Raw genomic sequence first — 14,213 nt, 5'->3', positions numbered from 1 at the left:
TTTTCCTGCAAAAATAAAAATAAAATAAAAAATTATTAATAATAAGGATAGCTTTCCTAATTTTATTCATCGTTTGCTCTGACATTAAGAAAAAAAAAATATAATTCTTACTAAGGAAAAATATAATTTTTACTCCTAAAATTATACATATAATTAGAGTAGGATTTGTAATATTTACAGATAATATAGAATAGTTAAATAATAATTGATGTGAAGTAAAGTTAAAATAATATAGAAATAAAAAAGTAGAAAATTAACTTAAATACTCTTAATTTAACATATCAATTTTAATTAAAATATTTTTATGCATAAGAGATATGTAATGCATACTTGCAAGTGGTTTGTGGTAGTGAATTCAGAGAAGATAGTAAAATTAAAAACTTTAATTTATGAAATAAAATAGATATGTGGTAAGAGAGATAAGAGGCAAGAGATTAATTTTAAAGTAATATTAGTCATGAATAAAATTGTAATCCGATTTATGTGTCCAATAATTTATAATATTTTCTAATTTAGAATAGAAAAAAAAATATGATAATCCAACTAAGCGTAACGGGCTCAGAAGATGATGAGATTATATATATAATCTCATTAAAAAAATAGATATAATTTAGAATTAGTTAAATTCAAAGCCGTTGTAGCACATCCGTTCAAAACATCGGTTAATCCAACATGGCTTGGAAAATGTATATAAATGAGTTTTATTTATTGTAAATGCATACTTATAATGGTTTAGAATTAGATCTTCACACAAAGTCACATTCGTTAATCCAAAATGGTTCTGGCAATCCGGTTCGAACAGCGGCAACGGCATAAATTTTGCTGCCTATTCCCACTATAGTTTTTTTTTTCCCCCCATTTGTTCCTCATTCTCAACTTTCTTAATACTCGTTCCAAATTTCCAATATCATACAGATAGACCTTAACAACTTATTTAAGAGTTTGTGGAATAAAACGGTAGCTAAGATTATTTTCATATTACATCCAGATACAGTTAAGTAAACTTCTTATATATATAGACAGATTAAGATAGATAGATAATTGTCACACCGGCCAGGCAATATATATATATATATATATATATATATTGCACTTCATGTCACACTTGTATAATAATATATCGACCGTAGCTAGTTACTTGGATATGAAAGCCCCTACGACTGCTGCAATTATAGCAGTTGGATCACCGAGGATAGCAGAGATGATGATCCGAACGGCGGTGGCGGCGATCTGGCAGCAGCGACGAGCTTTCCCGAGTACCCTTCCCCTGTGATGGTTCTGCATTGCCCCTCGAAGGCTGGGAATCCTCGCCTGGATCTCCCTAACTTTGTTCTTATCCATGTTCGCATACATAGCCCGCCAACTCTCCACCACCAATTCCTTCACGCACGACACATGAAGGTTATAGTTCTTGCAGTCGGACTTATACGACCACCCCAACCCCTTGGTTCCGCATCGATGGCAGGATCCAGAGAGCTTCCGGCAGAGATAGAAGCTCCTCTCTCCGTCGTCGAGGCGAAGGGGGAGGTTGGCGCAGCAAGGGTGGAGGTCAAAACCACACTTGTTGCAGTGGTAGACGAAGCCCAGCACGTCTCTGCCGCACGCATCGCATATCCTCGTAAGCAGACCCGGTGGATTGCTGTAGAGCCGGAAGTCGCACTTCTTGTAGAAGGTGTGGGCGATGGAAGAAGGTGCGAGTGCGCAGGCCTTGTGGAGGTCGAACTCGCATTCGTCGCATTTGTATTTGAGGCCGATCCCAGCTTCCCTGCAACCATCGCAGCAGAATGGAGTCTCGGTGTACTCGATCTTGAGCTTGTGGTGAGGATGGCTCGGGTGGGAGATCTCCTTGTCTAGCTTCATGGGTTCTGCCCTCACTGACCTAGTACAGCTACTACAACTCGGATGCATTCATGCATGCAACGCATGGGGTGGGGAGGGGAAGAGAAGTTGTAAATTAATAGCAGTACTGAAATGAATTAATAATAATGCGATGGGAAAAAGAGGAAATTAAAGGAGATTCTCTATGTAACAACATAATTATAGGGCATCTGCTTTGCTTAATTCCTACAGAGAGAATAACTTGGGAGTAGGTGCTACAATAAATTTAAAGAGGAGGAAGGGTTGAGTGGATGCATGATCAAGAAAGCAATATTGGAGAGAATCAATGCCAAAGTGGCTACCTGGTTTTATTTGTCTACTATATATATATATATATATCGTTGTGGATTAAGGAGTGGAATTAAAGGATCTATTTTATCCTCTCTTTTTTTTTTTTTTTCTTTTTCAGTTTTCAAAACTTAAGTTACAGATTCCAGGTAATCCATCAATAAATAGCACACCAATATTTGCAAGAATATTTTTTATAGATGCCATTGGGTTCAAAGTATCAAAACCTCCTCTATTTAACCCGACTAAGCTCACCATCATTGCAAAATTTAGACTTTTCCGATTGATTAATACGCAAATGGTATACAGTGGCTCTTTCCTTTTATTTTTCTCATGCGTTTATTATTACTACTTTATCTTCTTTGGATATGAGAGAACAAAAGTATCATCCATCAATCAGGAAGTAAGACTAACATGATTATAATTCTTTGCGCCTCCTCCAAAGGCAAAGCGGGTAAAGGAAGATGCCTGCATAGCAATTGATATGATAACCATCCATGCTAGCTTCTACAATGTGCTGGCTAAAAATAAAATGCTTTGTTAAAAGAATAACTCATGTATAATAATCACAAGTTAGCTACTCTATTGCTCTACTAAAGTAATATATCTCAAGGCTGGCATTGGGCTTTCAATGGACTGGACTGGACTGGACCCTAAAACTACGCAGTGCATGGGCTCACAAACTGTTACTAGGCATTAGTAAATAAAAATTATTAAATTCAATCAACTGCTTGTCAAACTTTGCTGGCGAATAATAAAGAAAATTTTCTCCTAAGACTTATTAATTTTCAACTATTTAAATTAGTGGCTTTACTAAAAAAAATCAGGAGGAGGTTCTGTCCACCGTAACTTTTGTAACGGGTTATCTCAAACCAAAAAAATAAAAAAAACCTTTTGTAACGGATTGGCTCGCATACACGAGTCGTCCACCGTAAGAAAGATACAAGGAGGAAGACGTAAACAAGCGTGATCCACAAAACGACACGTACCACACTCCATCCGCTGGTTCTTATCCGTGCGGGAGTGGGTGCAGGTGCGGGTATACGGGATCGCGTGCATATGACGCGGCAGGAAACAGCACTCTTCACCATCCATCATCCTCGCCTGCAGTAACCCCTCAAACACCGCGCCATGTCGGCCTGATGTTGGTGGGCCCCATCCACGTCAACGTGGTCTGGACGCGGAACAGAACATGAGACTATGGGAGGGAGACTCACTCCCCTTGTGGTTGCACATGCTAAAGCTGGTGGGCTCCCATACTGGTACAATTATTGCTCGTTCCTCTCTTTTTAGTTAGTTATCTACGTCGATCTCCCCCCGTAACAAGTAGTAGGACAAGTGCTTCGTCATTATTAAGTGGTTGCAGTGTCTGTTATAAAAGCATTACACAGATGATCCTTTTTTTATTTATTTTTTTTTGGCTAACTTAGTTTTGTATATTTCTTTATTAGTCGCATGGATCTTTCTTTGGATACCAACAACAACCGAGGGCAACAAAGTAGTCATACTGTCCACCAGTGATGTATCGAAACAAAAAGCATCTTTTTCTTTTTTCTTTTTTCTGAAGAAAGGAAATCAGTTTTCACGAGATAGAAGAAAGGCATCATCATCCTAACACCTGCAGCTGGGGGAGAGCAAGCTTTCGAAGCTACTTGCTTTCAGAAAGCTTTTCCTGTGGCATCAAGATAAGAACCTCATCTGATATGGCAGATGGCATTATTTGGCATCAATTCCACCACCAGAAGGCACAAAGGGGCTCTTTAACGATACTACATAAGAAGGTCAACCTTGCTGCATGGAATTAAATCTATTCTGACAACAAAGAGGAGAAAGGAAGAAACCCAGTCACAAAAGCATGTTACACAAATGACGAGCTCAATGAATCTACATAAAAATTCCCAATGTCGTAAGACCTGGACTCCAATTGCTCAGAACTACCACCCCTTTTTTCTTTTGCCAGTTTTAGTGCGTGCATCGAAAGATTAGCACAAACCCAGGACTGCGGATATAGAAGACAAGGAGCCCAGTAATGTCCGAGATGTATACGTAACCATCTCAAATAGGCGAATGGAATAAGGAAAAGCCAATGGTCATCATACCATACATCTTAACAAACATTTCTTTTCTTTTTTTTTAAAAAAAAAGGTACATGTAAGATTGTCAGCAAATCCTACTCAGCATAAGAATAAAATAATGGATCAAATATCTATTGAGACTATCTATAACCCATCTATCCCCATCACACTAGATAAACATCAGTAACAGTGTGTGTGTGTGTGTGTAATTCCTCTTGTCCGCCATTTAGAGTCAACCCGTGGGCATTTGCCGATGTTATAACAGATACTTGCATCATAAGACAACAGCCATGGAGGAGAAACTAAAACAAAGGCAAGAAGAAATTATATATATAACCAAAAGTAAAGAGAAAAGTTCCTCACCCAAAGAAATCAAAGGTTGCTACTTGCTACACAGCGACCAGTCATTTATTTTATCTGGGTTCTGTAGTAACGCAGACCTCCTCCCCTGCAATACTACATTCCTAGCCTCCACATGGGATCCCGCTGCATCCGCTGCCGTCTGGAAAACTATTTCTGTTGTTCCATAGCTGGCATTCAGCCATCACTTCGACACAACCAGTCACCAAATAAATCCGATCCCTTTACAATTTCTATATCTTTCAAACCAATGTCAGCGCCTTTGGTGGAGACTAATAGACGATCCTCGCAATAAACTGCCAGATCAAACAAAGAAGCAATTTTTCTCCAAATTTATCGTGGGCCAAAGTCCAGATTCTCCCATTTGAAAGAGCTCCCAGAGTTCAACCGTAGAGAACCTCGCATAAATACACAGACACATACACATACTGCAGCTATGGCAAGCAATGAGTGGACATAGGGGCGCTGAAGCAGTCCCCTTGAGCGGACAGGTCGTCGGAGAATTCTTGCCTCCATCATGGTACACCGTGAACAAGATCTTGATTGCGAAGTTTGGGCACCAGATTGGTCACTATCACCAACAATCCATGAATTATCCATAGTAATCTCTTCATTACCGACCAAAATTGAAACCTGACCGTTCTTCTTGTCCATCAGCTTCCTAGCTACCAGCTTATTGTACGAATGGTTGTTCCTTACTGCGGCATACATGTGAGGAGATTGGCCACTGTCATCTTGCACTGAATTCCAGCAGTTCAATCCGATCTAGAGGTATTTCGACAGAACAAAAAAATACACATCATGTGTTGAAAAAAGAAAATATGCTGCACACACAGTTGGTAAAGAAGCAAAGAGTAGAAATATGATCAGGATTACATGCAAGTAGGAGTACAGTCAGTTAGTTACCTCTTGAGGGTCGTCCGTCAGTGCATCAATAATTTCCTCTGAGTCCTGGATAGATGCAGCCAGATGTAATGGAGTCAGCCCTCCAGGGCCAGGCATGTTTGGAGGAAATGGGTACATCTTGGAATTATCTGAATGTTCTACAGTAAAGTGCAGAAGCAAAACTACCATTCTCCTGCATTTTCTCTGCACTGCCCTGTTCAGTAGGTGGATCTCTGTAAGCATCTTCAAAGATTCCTGTGATAGCGCATCGCTAATAGAGCTTCTTTTGGCAAGAATATCCAGAAGTGTTTTAGTAAGAGCACACCAATCCCGTTCAATTGAAAATGTAAAGAGGTACTTGAACCGTGCTATGGAGAAATCAAAGAACTCAGGGCAAGAAAGATCCGGGTGAGATAGGCTAGAATAGGCATTAGCTTTTTGAAAGAGCCACCCAAGTTCATTGAGGAAGTGCAGAACGTCCTCCCTTGATCTTGGTTGCCTGTTATCAACAACCTGTTCCTCTGGAATGGCATCTGGTGTTCTCACATCTTCCTCAAACACTGCTTCAAGGGTTCTCAATTCTTGACAGATGGAAGAATCAGCAATAATAACAGGAAACCCATTTCCCTTGAAACCATTTTCTACCTGCATGTGCAAAATAATGAAGATGGGTCAATAGCTATTTTTATCACATTACGAATGATGTCATATAATAATTAAAAAACTCAAATATAGTGATCATAAAACTTAAAAGGAGAACCTCAATAAAACAGCGCCCGAGGACTAGGGGAGGTCCCCCAGGAAAATCAAAAGTCTCCATACTGGAATCATCATAAATTGTCCCCGGATAAGCTGAGCACAGAACTTCTTTTGATGTGTACTTCCCCATATATGTGCAGTGGATTCTGCATTCACGCAGCGTTGGTTATGATGAGTGGAACAACTACCACAGAATTTGCTAGTGTAAGAGACAATTGAACTCATGAAACTCACTTGGTGCCAGGAATTGTCAAATTGCGACCTTTAAGAACAAGGGAAGTCTTCTGCCCACTCACAACAGCTAGAGGTGACACAGAGGTCAACTCTGGAGTGCTCCATGTTCTCCATGATTTAGACAGACGAATTGTTCCTGAAAGTTGAGAAAAAGACATGAACCAAATAATCAAATGGAGCAACAAAGAAAAGAAGCCCACAACAGTCAAACTCATGCAAATTAACAATTGAAGCTCCATGCTAACCATCATACCAAAAAGAGAAGGATAAAGGACACCTTTAAAAGCAAAGAAAAAGAATAATGCTTACCATCCTTGTATGAGACCAGCTGTCTACTTGTACGAACTAAAAACCTCCCATTTTTCCAAAAATCTGATTCAGAACATTGCACTAGCGTAGTTACTCGCTGGAGAAGATCTCCTTCAAGCTGCAACCCAGGGTTACATCCAGATTTCGTTAGACAAAGTATAGTCATAAATGTAGACTACGGGTAATGTTCACGTGATACCCACCTCGTCCCATGCAACTGATGGCATCAATACATAAACTGATAAGACCACGCAGCCAGGTCTAATGTAACTCTCCATCTCAGAAGGACTATTTGAGAGCCAATTCAATACCTGAAATGAAGGAACAGCCCAATATAACTTGATGATTCAAAATGAGAAAGTCAAGTGAAAAAGGAAAACAACAGAGGTTAATTATTTCTTGTGAACCTGGGCGCGGAGATTCCCTGGAAAACTACTTGGGTCCTTGCCGAAGAGCTTAAAAATGATTCTCCCAGTCCGATCCTATAGATGTATAGCATCAAAGATGGCAACCACATAACAATTAAAGGTTGCAAGAAGACGTAAATATAGTATTTATCTTACCTGTGCGTCAGAATTCGAGCTAGAAGGTGAATGATCTGAACCAGATGAGGAAGCATAACCCGCTGGAAATGGGAGATTTTGGGGTGCACTATTGTCAACTCGTCTCCCTGAATCCTTTAAAAGAACGAGAGGTGCACTCCATCCATGACTTGTGCTTGCTTCAACCGTAGCAGTTGCTTCCCTGTAATCTGCCATTCCCGCTAACTTCGAGCTATCTTTTGCCGAATGTAGAGGGAAAAACTTCTGGGTGACAGGTGGGGAAGATGATGGAGATCTCTCTTCCATTGGATTGCTACTCTCAGAAGACAAGTACTTTGTTGTCGAACTCAACTTTGGAGGACTGTCTTCATCGGAAGAGCCAAACAGCTGCAGGGGCAAGGATGGCCTGGCTTCTCGGACAGGCTGCTCAGGTACTTCTGGTTGGATACAGTTGCCTTTCCCAATAACAACTGAAGGAAACAATCCACTCGTTTTATCATTGGAATTGACATCGTTAGCAGGCTCTCCGTATTGCCTTTTGCTCTTGTCATTACCACTAGAGTCACTGCTCCCCTGTGAAAGAGATGCAAGGGCCTCTGGGCTTGAGGCAGCAAGGGCTGCTGACAGAACAGCCAACAAGTTCATCGTCGATGGTGCACCTTGATTGCCAAGAGCATTAACTGCCTGTTCGAGTGAATCCTGCCGTGATGCTTCTGAACTATTCAAGTCAAAACCTCCAGGCTTGTGCATTTTTGTTGAAGAGTTCGTATTGTTCAGGGAGTTTATTTTACTAAGAACTTGCATGAGGTTATCTCTATCAGGCAAGGGAGGAATACTAGCCGATTTACCTGCATTGGTTCCTGCAATTGGAAAGCCAACTGATAAGGCTAAAAATCACAGTACAAAAAAAATGTGTTTAAAGATGCCAAATTACCTTGCAAGCGTGCCAAAACAGCTAGAAGATTGACAATATTCAGATTCGTATTGGTTGGGTTCTCCTGGTTTCCAGGAAGTAACAATCGAGACGAAGCATCCTCTGGCTGGGTCTTCCTTCTTCGTCGATTATGTCCTGCAAGCCTCCGTCTGCAGCTCCTCTTTCCCTCATCAAACTCTGAGAGGGGGTGAAATCTATACAGAGCACCCATATCAGATTGGATCACATAAATACAAGCTTCAATGTAATACGCACCATGAACATGCTAAGAATCAAGACTAATAAGAGAAACAATACGGTTCAGGTCCTCAAACAATAGATCCTATGAGATCACTCTTTCATCTAAAGCACCAGAATTTGGGAGACGAAAAATTCGGAGTGTGCTGAATAATAAAAAGAACCAAATCCCGGATGATATCTATTTGCAGTCAAGTGATAATCCTCAAATAAGAACACTGGCTGATATACTGAATGAAGCAACTGATGCTATAAAACACGAATCCACTAATCTTTGCACGTAAAGCAATGAGAAGGCACGACTAACAAAGAAAAAAGGATGGACCTTAGGTAGGGAGATGCAATTACCTACTACACTGTTGACAGAACCTCTGCATTTGCTTCCCAACAAGGGCCTTGGTGGTCTTGCTGTGGATCTCACAGACCTTGTGACGCCTGTGGTAGTCCTTAGCGCTGGACAGATCTGCTTTGCAATCATCCACCTGGCACATCGGGTAGTTGCCGCCTCCGCTCCCCGGTGACCCGGACCGGACCCTCTTGTTTGGTCTCACCACCGGCTCCTCCACAGCTGCTGCCACAGAGAAACCGCCACCACCAAGCTTCAAAGTCAAATTCTCGCCATCCACTTCCGAACCCCGTCGCAAAGGAGCCACCTTTGAACTCTCCTCCGCTTTTTTCCTCTGCTCCGCATCAGCAGAAGCTGGCTGGGCCCCGAGATGGAGGGCATCGGAAGCATCCGGTGAGGGCCTCGCCAGAAACCTCATGCTGTCCCAATCCCACATCTTTGGGTTCCAATTCCCGGTCGGGTTAGAAGGATTGGATCCCATCATGCGCTGCTGATCAAAGCCTGGATTCAACCAAGGCAAGCCCCGCTTCTTGGCTAGGACAGACGCCGCGTCCTGGAACTGGCCGGGAAGCGGCTGGTGGAAAAAAACTGGAGAAGCAACCTGCGCTCCGACTTCTCCTTCCATTTCTTCCAAACAATCAAAACCCTAAATCACCTCAAAATCGTCCAAGATAGCAACTTTTGTGGGAAATTTTTGCCCTTTTGGTCTCTGACTCCTAATCGCAACCTAATTCCACCCAAAAAAATTAGGGAAAATGGATGCACGAAAAGGACAGGAAACGTTCGCTTTGGATCTAGCCCTTTCTTGGCGAAACAGATAACAAATCTGCAAAGAGAAGGGAAGATGCCCTAAGATCGCTTACCGTCGCTGGATTCAACAACGATTCCTCTCCATGATCTCCAAATAGATAGGCTAAGGAATCTCTAGTTGCCTATCAGATCCGCCTCCATGGGAATCGGAAGGGAAACGGCCCGATCCAAGGCGCAAGAGGGGAAGACGAAAGCTCGGAAGGGGGTGGAGAAAGACGAAAAGTTGGATATTACCCCCTTACCTTTCGCGGTTGGTTTTACCTCAGGTTCGGCAAACGGCGGTGGCACGAATCGTAAATCTACTCAACAATAAGGGCTTTACGTGTGGCATGGCTCGCCGTACCAGTGGGAAAGAGAAGCGACGCTACTTTCGCCCTTTCGGTTACTTCTTTTCTCCATCCCTCATGCTCTTCTCGCTCCTCCTCTCTTCCTTAACAACAATATTTAGTAACGTTAAATATATATATATATATATATATTATTAATATTCAAAGAGAAAAGAAAAAAAACGAGAGAGAGAGAGGAGAATACCGGTACCTTAACCTTCCGGTGACTAGATTTTTTTTTTTTTTCTTTGTACTTTCTTCTACTCCTTTTTCTTAATGACTGATTAAAAAATTCCTCCCTTTTTTTTTTCTACGCTCTGTTATAAGTTTTTCGCATTAAATAGTAGTGGCTTTGGGGAGTTCAATCGAGCTCTCCAAAGGGTTTTCTATTTTTTAATTTTCTTGATTGAGAAACTCCAAAGGTTTATATATATATAAACAAACGTTAATAAAGTGAGAAATATCACATGGAGGAACTAACCAAGACGTCCTCTCTCATCTAACATCTAAGGAAGGGAGTCACCCGAGGACACGTTTCGCAAGGTAAGGCAAACTGTACATGGTGGGTTGATGGAAAATGTTTCGTACCAGATATATCTTTTGCCGACACACAAAAAGAAGAATGAAGAAGAAGAAGATCAATTATATATAATTCTGTAACAAAACCCACATAAAATAAATTATTATTATTTTTAAAAAAAAAACAAAGTACTAATGAGACCGTAATAAATTCTCTATAAATTTATGAATTTTTTTTTTTTGATGATACATTATTTCTATGCACGTCGCCGTCCGATTCATAAATAGTGATTATAATGACAGACTAGTATTCTTAGATAAATATGAACAATTATTGATGTGGTGTCCACTGCAGGGTCTGTGTTTGACCAAGCAAAAATTTCCACACTCAAAGCGAACTAAATCCCACCTCAGTTTAGTAGTCCTATTTTCTTTAATACCTCTTGAAAGAATTATTAAACTGAAGGAAAAGAAAACAAAACAATCTCTCTCTCTCTCATCTGAGCTCGAAAAGGAGAGGAGGGGAAATGAAATGAAAGGCAGAGAGAGTGGTCCATATGGCAGCAGTGGACTAATCAAAGATTAGGTTCGATACGACTATTTTGATATGGTTTGCCGTGCGAATCACCGGTTAATCACCTATGATGCTGGTGGGCTTAGTCAACTTAACAATCATGGGCTCAATAAAATTGTTTTAAGGATTTGTTAGGTATTACGTGTGAGACTTAAAAAGAAGATATTGCTACACAGATAGTTTTAGAATTTGACTACATTATTATCTTATAGGATTTTGAGCTCCCAGAGAAAAGGTATCCTATAAGTTGGCAAAAATAGTGAATCAAGTAAAGCTTAATTACTCAAAGTGTGCTGTTTTTTAACCTTTCAAAGGCAAAAATTACTGATCAAGTTTGATAAGAGTATTTGCGTAAAGTAACAAATTGTAAATGTAAGGTCGACCATAGCCATCAATTATATGTACGATACAATGGTTTTTTTTTTTAATAAAAAAAATAGAGTGTACCATCGATCTTGTTGTTGTGATTCGATCCATGTTAGTAGATTTATTGTTCAAATCGCTCATTGGACCAAATAAGAGGCCTACCATACTGGAGTCTGTTTATTAATATTTTTTATTTATTTATTGAGATGGGTGAACTCACCAGTAGTTAGTTTATTTTCAGGGTAAAAATAAAATAAAATTTAATTTTAATCGACTCAGGTTTTAGTGATATGAATACTGACGTAAGAAAGTTAAACTATTTTAATATTAAGATAAGTTTAATTTGGTAATATAAACTTCAGAGGAGGTTGGTTAATTTAGTCAAAGTATCACCATGGGTCCCGTGAGGCGTCGTCCAACGCCAGCTGTTTCGTTTTCTTAAAGATAAATAGTACCAAAATATTAAAAATAAAAGGTACAACAATTATTTTAATGACAACTACTAATTAAAAAGTAAGTAAGATGTTTATTTTTTATTTTATTTTTAAAAAAAAAGGGGGGGGGGCGAAAAGAGGAGTAGAAGTACGGCACGTTCCTGATGGTGCTAGACTCGTCTCCCGGCACGTACGGATCCAGCTTGCATCGAAATCACAGCCGTCCATCTACCCTGCCGGATCCGAACCGTACGGGGTACGTCGCCCATTGTGGAACCGGGCCCTACCATCGAGTCGCTTCCCGGATCGGCTGACCGAATCGGGTGAAACAGGGAACACCGGAGAGGGGCCCTGCGGCTGTCGAGACGTGGCGCACTTTTTTCCAGTCGGCGGGCCCAGTCCGCACCAACGCGTCTTATCCTCCTGCCGCCCCATCTCATTCGGTCGGGATCCGTAACGACCGTGACTCACTCCGTTATGCGGCATCCGTTTAGTTAAAAGCCCTTGGCACATGGTCTTAATTACGATTTCGGATCGGAGGAGAGGAGTCGGGGGGGACCTCCGCAACTAACTCTCACGTGCATCCGCGCGATAAACGTGGTGGGATACACATCGCCCGTTTTGGTGTATTAGATCACGGGGAATCGTGCGGTTCTCCTGCGCCTTTTCCTCCGTCCTCTCCGTGATCGCGTTAAGCCCATCACTAAACCGTTCCGTTAGTAATTCGGTGGAATTACCCTCTTTTTTTTAATGTCACGTGGGTCCTCACATCGCATCGATCAACCCTGGCCGTCGAATCGACTGATGGGTATCAGGACAGCGACAACTGGCAACAACGATGGTATCGTACAACTAGGCGGTGGTCCACCGTCACAAAAAAGAAACGAACGGTGATGCGAATCGTAGGACGTTACGAACCAACGGCTGCGGCGTGGTGGACATGTGTTCGGAAGGAAGCCACATGCCGGCACCGGATTCGGATGAAAATAGTGCAGCGATCCGAACCCGTTATAGGATTTCGGAATTAATATGTGCTGTTACGATTAGAGTCCGACGTTTAGAAACGTGATGAGGCAGGGAATAGTGGTTGACGTCTAATCAAATGATGTGATATGTTGGTGTATTTTTTTCTGTCTAAAATGCTTGACTTTTATTTATTTATTTAAATTTAATTTAATTTTTTTTAAAAAAAAAAGAATAATAATAATAATAAAATGCGAATACTAGGAGGTGAAGCACGTCATCCCTGACCCGGAGCTCAGAGCTTAGAGCTTAGAGCTTTATTAGAGCTCAGTAGCTTTTACATCCAAAAGGTACGGCTATCTATCGATGACGGATGGAAGTACCAAAAGGCAGCAGCAGGTCCTCTGCAATCTCCGCTGCAGGAATTCGCTCCAGTCGTTGTCATCCAAATCATTTTTATACTGGATATCATCGTTCGAATGAATGGTCTTTTTAACCTTATCGCCTCTCCCCCTCCACTTCCTGCTCGGTGATTGGCGAGAAAAAGAGAGAGATTCCGGAGCAACTACTATGTGTGTCTTGACTGTCCATTCCATCTCCCAATTAAAAGTTTCAGATAACAACGCAGCCCAATTAAAATAACTAATGATGATGCTTTTATTCCCTAACTCTAATGCTTTCTTTACATAAATCTAGTTAAACAAGTTCTTTTCTCTCTATTAGACTACAAATTATTCCTACCAACTGTTTGGACCATGAAGAAGTTTGATAATATTTTCAAACAGCCAATTGACCTAACAAATTAAACTCAACAAGTAATCAATCAATAGTATATATTATCTTTTAATAGATTGTAGACAAAACTTATACTTATACCCGCAAAAAACTCTCTTTCAATTGCGCCCATCTTCTTATAGCTGTATCACAATCTTTTCTACAGATACATATCTAGATAGATAGATATATATATATATAGTTGGGTAATTCTAGTTTACCCTCCTCCACATCTTAGATGGTGGTGTGTCCTTTTTACAAATAGATTTGAGCCATACCTGGGGACCTGCAAAGAGGACTAAGGGGGAGACCAGAATTGGTCGGGAATAGTTTAGAGAAATAAATGTGAAGATTGTTCTCCAAACCAAAGCAAACCAAAGCAAGCCATGGCCATGCTATTTTGGCCACTAGAGAAGCAAGAACATGCCACATGCCAATATGCCGTGCACCTCTCAAGGTATACATATATACAGTAGTAGTCCAAGGCGATCAAGAGCTGACCAGTGGAAATCTGGCATTGTGGAGATAGGGGTAGATACTTCCCCCACCCCACCCCACCCCACCCCACCCCACCCTAAGCCTATACGACTTTGCTATGAC

The 14,213-nt window shown here is 41.0% G+C and overlaps 2 protein-coding genes across 2 annotated transcripts; both read right to left on the bottom strand.

Annotated features, from left to right (window-relative positions):
* Positions 1-1,134: 1,134 nt before the first annotated feature.
* Positions 1,135-1,860, bottom strand: LOC140777093 (uncharacterized). The gene has a single exon (XM_073120995.1). The coding sequence runs from the start codon at positions 1,858-1,860 to the stop codon at positions 1,135-1,137; it is 726 nt and encodes a 241-aa protein (XP_072977096.1).
* Positions 1,861-4,239: 2,379 nt separating this feature from the next.
* LOC140777154 (squamosa promoter-binding-like protein 15) lies at positions 4,240-10,071 on the bottom strand. Its single transcript, XM_073121081.1, has 11 exons — positions 9,711-10,071; positions 8,850-9,574; positions 8,265-8,458; positions 7,352-8,190; positions 7,196-7,270; positions 6,992-7,099; positions 6,789-6,906; positions 6,480-6,615; positions 6,247-6,391; positions 5,508-6,131; positions 4,240-5,366 (listed from the first exon to the last, which is right to left on the bottom strand). The coding sequence occupies exons 2-11, from the start codon at positions 9,470-9,472 to the stop codon at positions 4,935-4,937; spliced, it is 3,294 nt and encodes a 1,097-aa protein (XP_072977182.1). The 5' UTR covers positions 9,473-9,574; positions 9,711-10,071; the 3' UTR covers positions 4,240-4,934.
* Between the last annotated feature and the right edge of the window lie 4,142 nt (positions 10,072-14,213).

The sequence above is a fragment of the Typha angustifolia genome, chromosome 15, assembly GCF_048772165.1.
Source record: "Typha angustifolia cultivar Huaian chromosome 15, ASM4877216v1, whole genome shotgun sequence".
NCBI classification, from domain to species: Eukaryota; Viridiplantae; Streptophyta; class Magnoliopsida; order Poales; family Typhaceae; genus Typha; species Typha angustifolia.
This window is presented reverse-complemented; position numbering and strand designations above follow the sequence as displayed.

Bases quoted from the DNA above. Each gene is read 5' to 3' on its own strand.
- LOC140777093 (XM_073120995.1), bottom strand. From the start codon at position 1,860: ATGAAGCTAGACAAGGAGATCTCCCACCCGAGCCATCCTCACCACAAG.
- LOC140777154 (XM_073121081.1), bottom strand. From the start codon at position 9,472: ATGGAAGGAGAAGTCGGAGCGCAGGTTGCTTCTCCAGTTTTTTTCCAC. The intron at 8,459-8,849 runs GTAATTGCATCT...TGCTCTGTATAG, and splicing joins TTCTGTCAACAGTGTAGTAG to ATTTCACCCCCTCTCAGAGT. The intron at 6,907-6,991 runs GTGGGTATCACG...CCTGGGTTGCAG, and splicing joins CATCAGTTGCATGGGACGAG to CTTGAAGGAGATCTTCTCCA.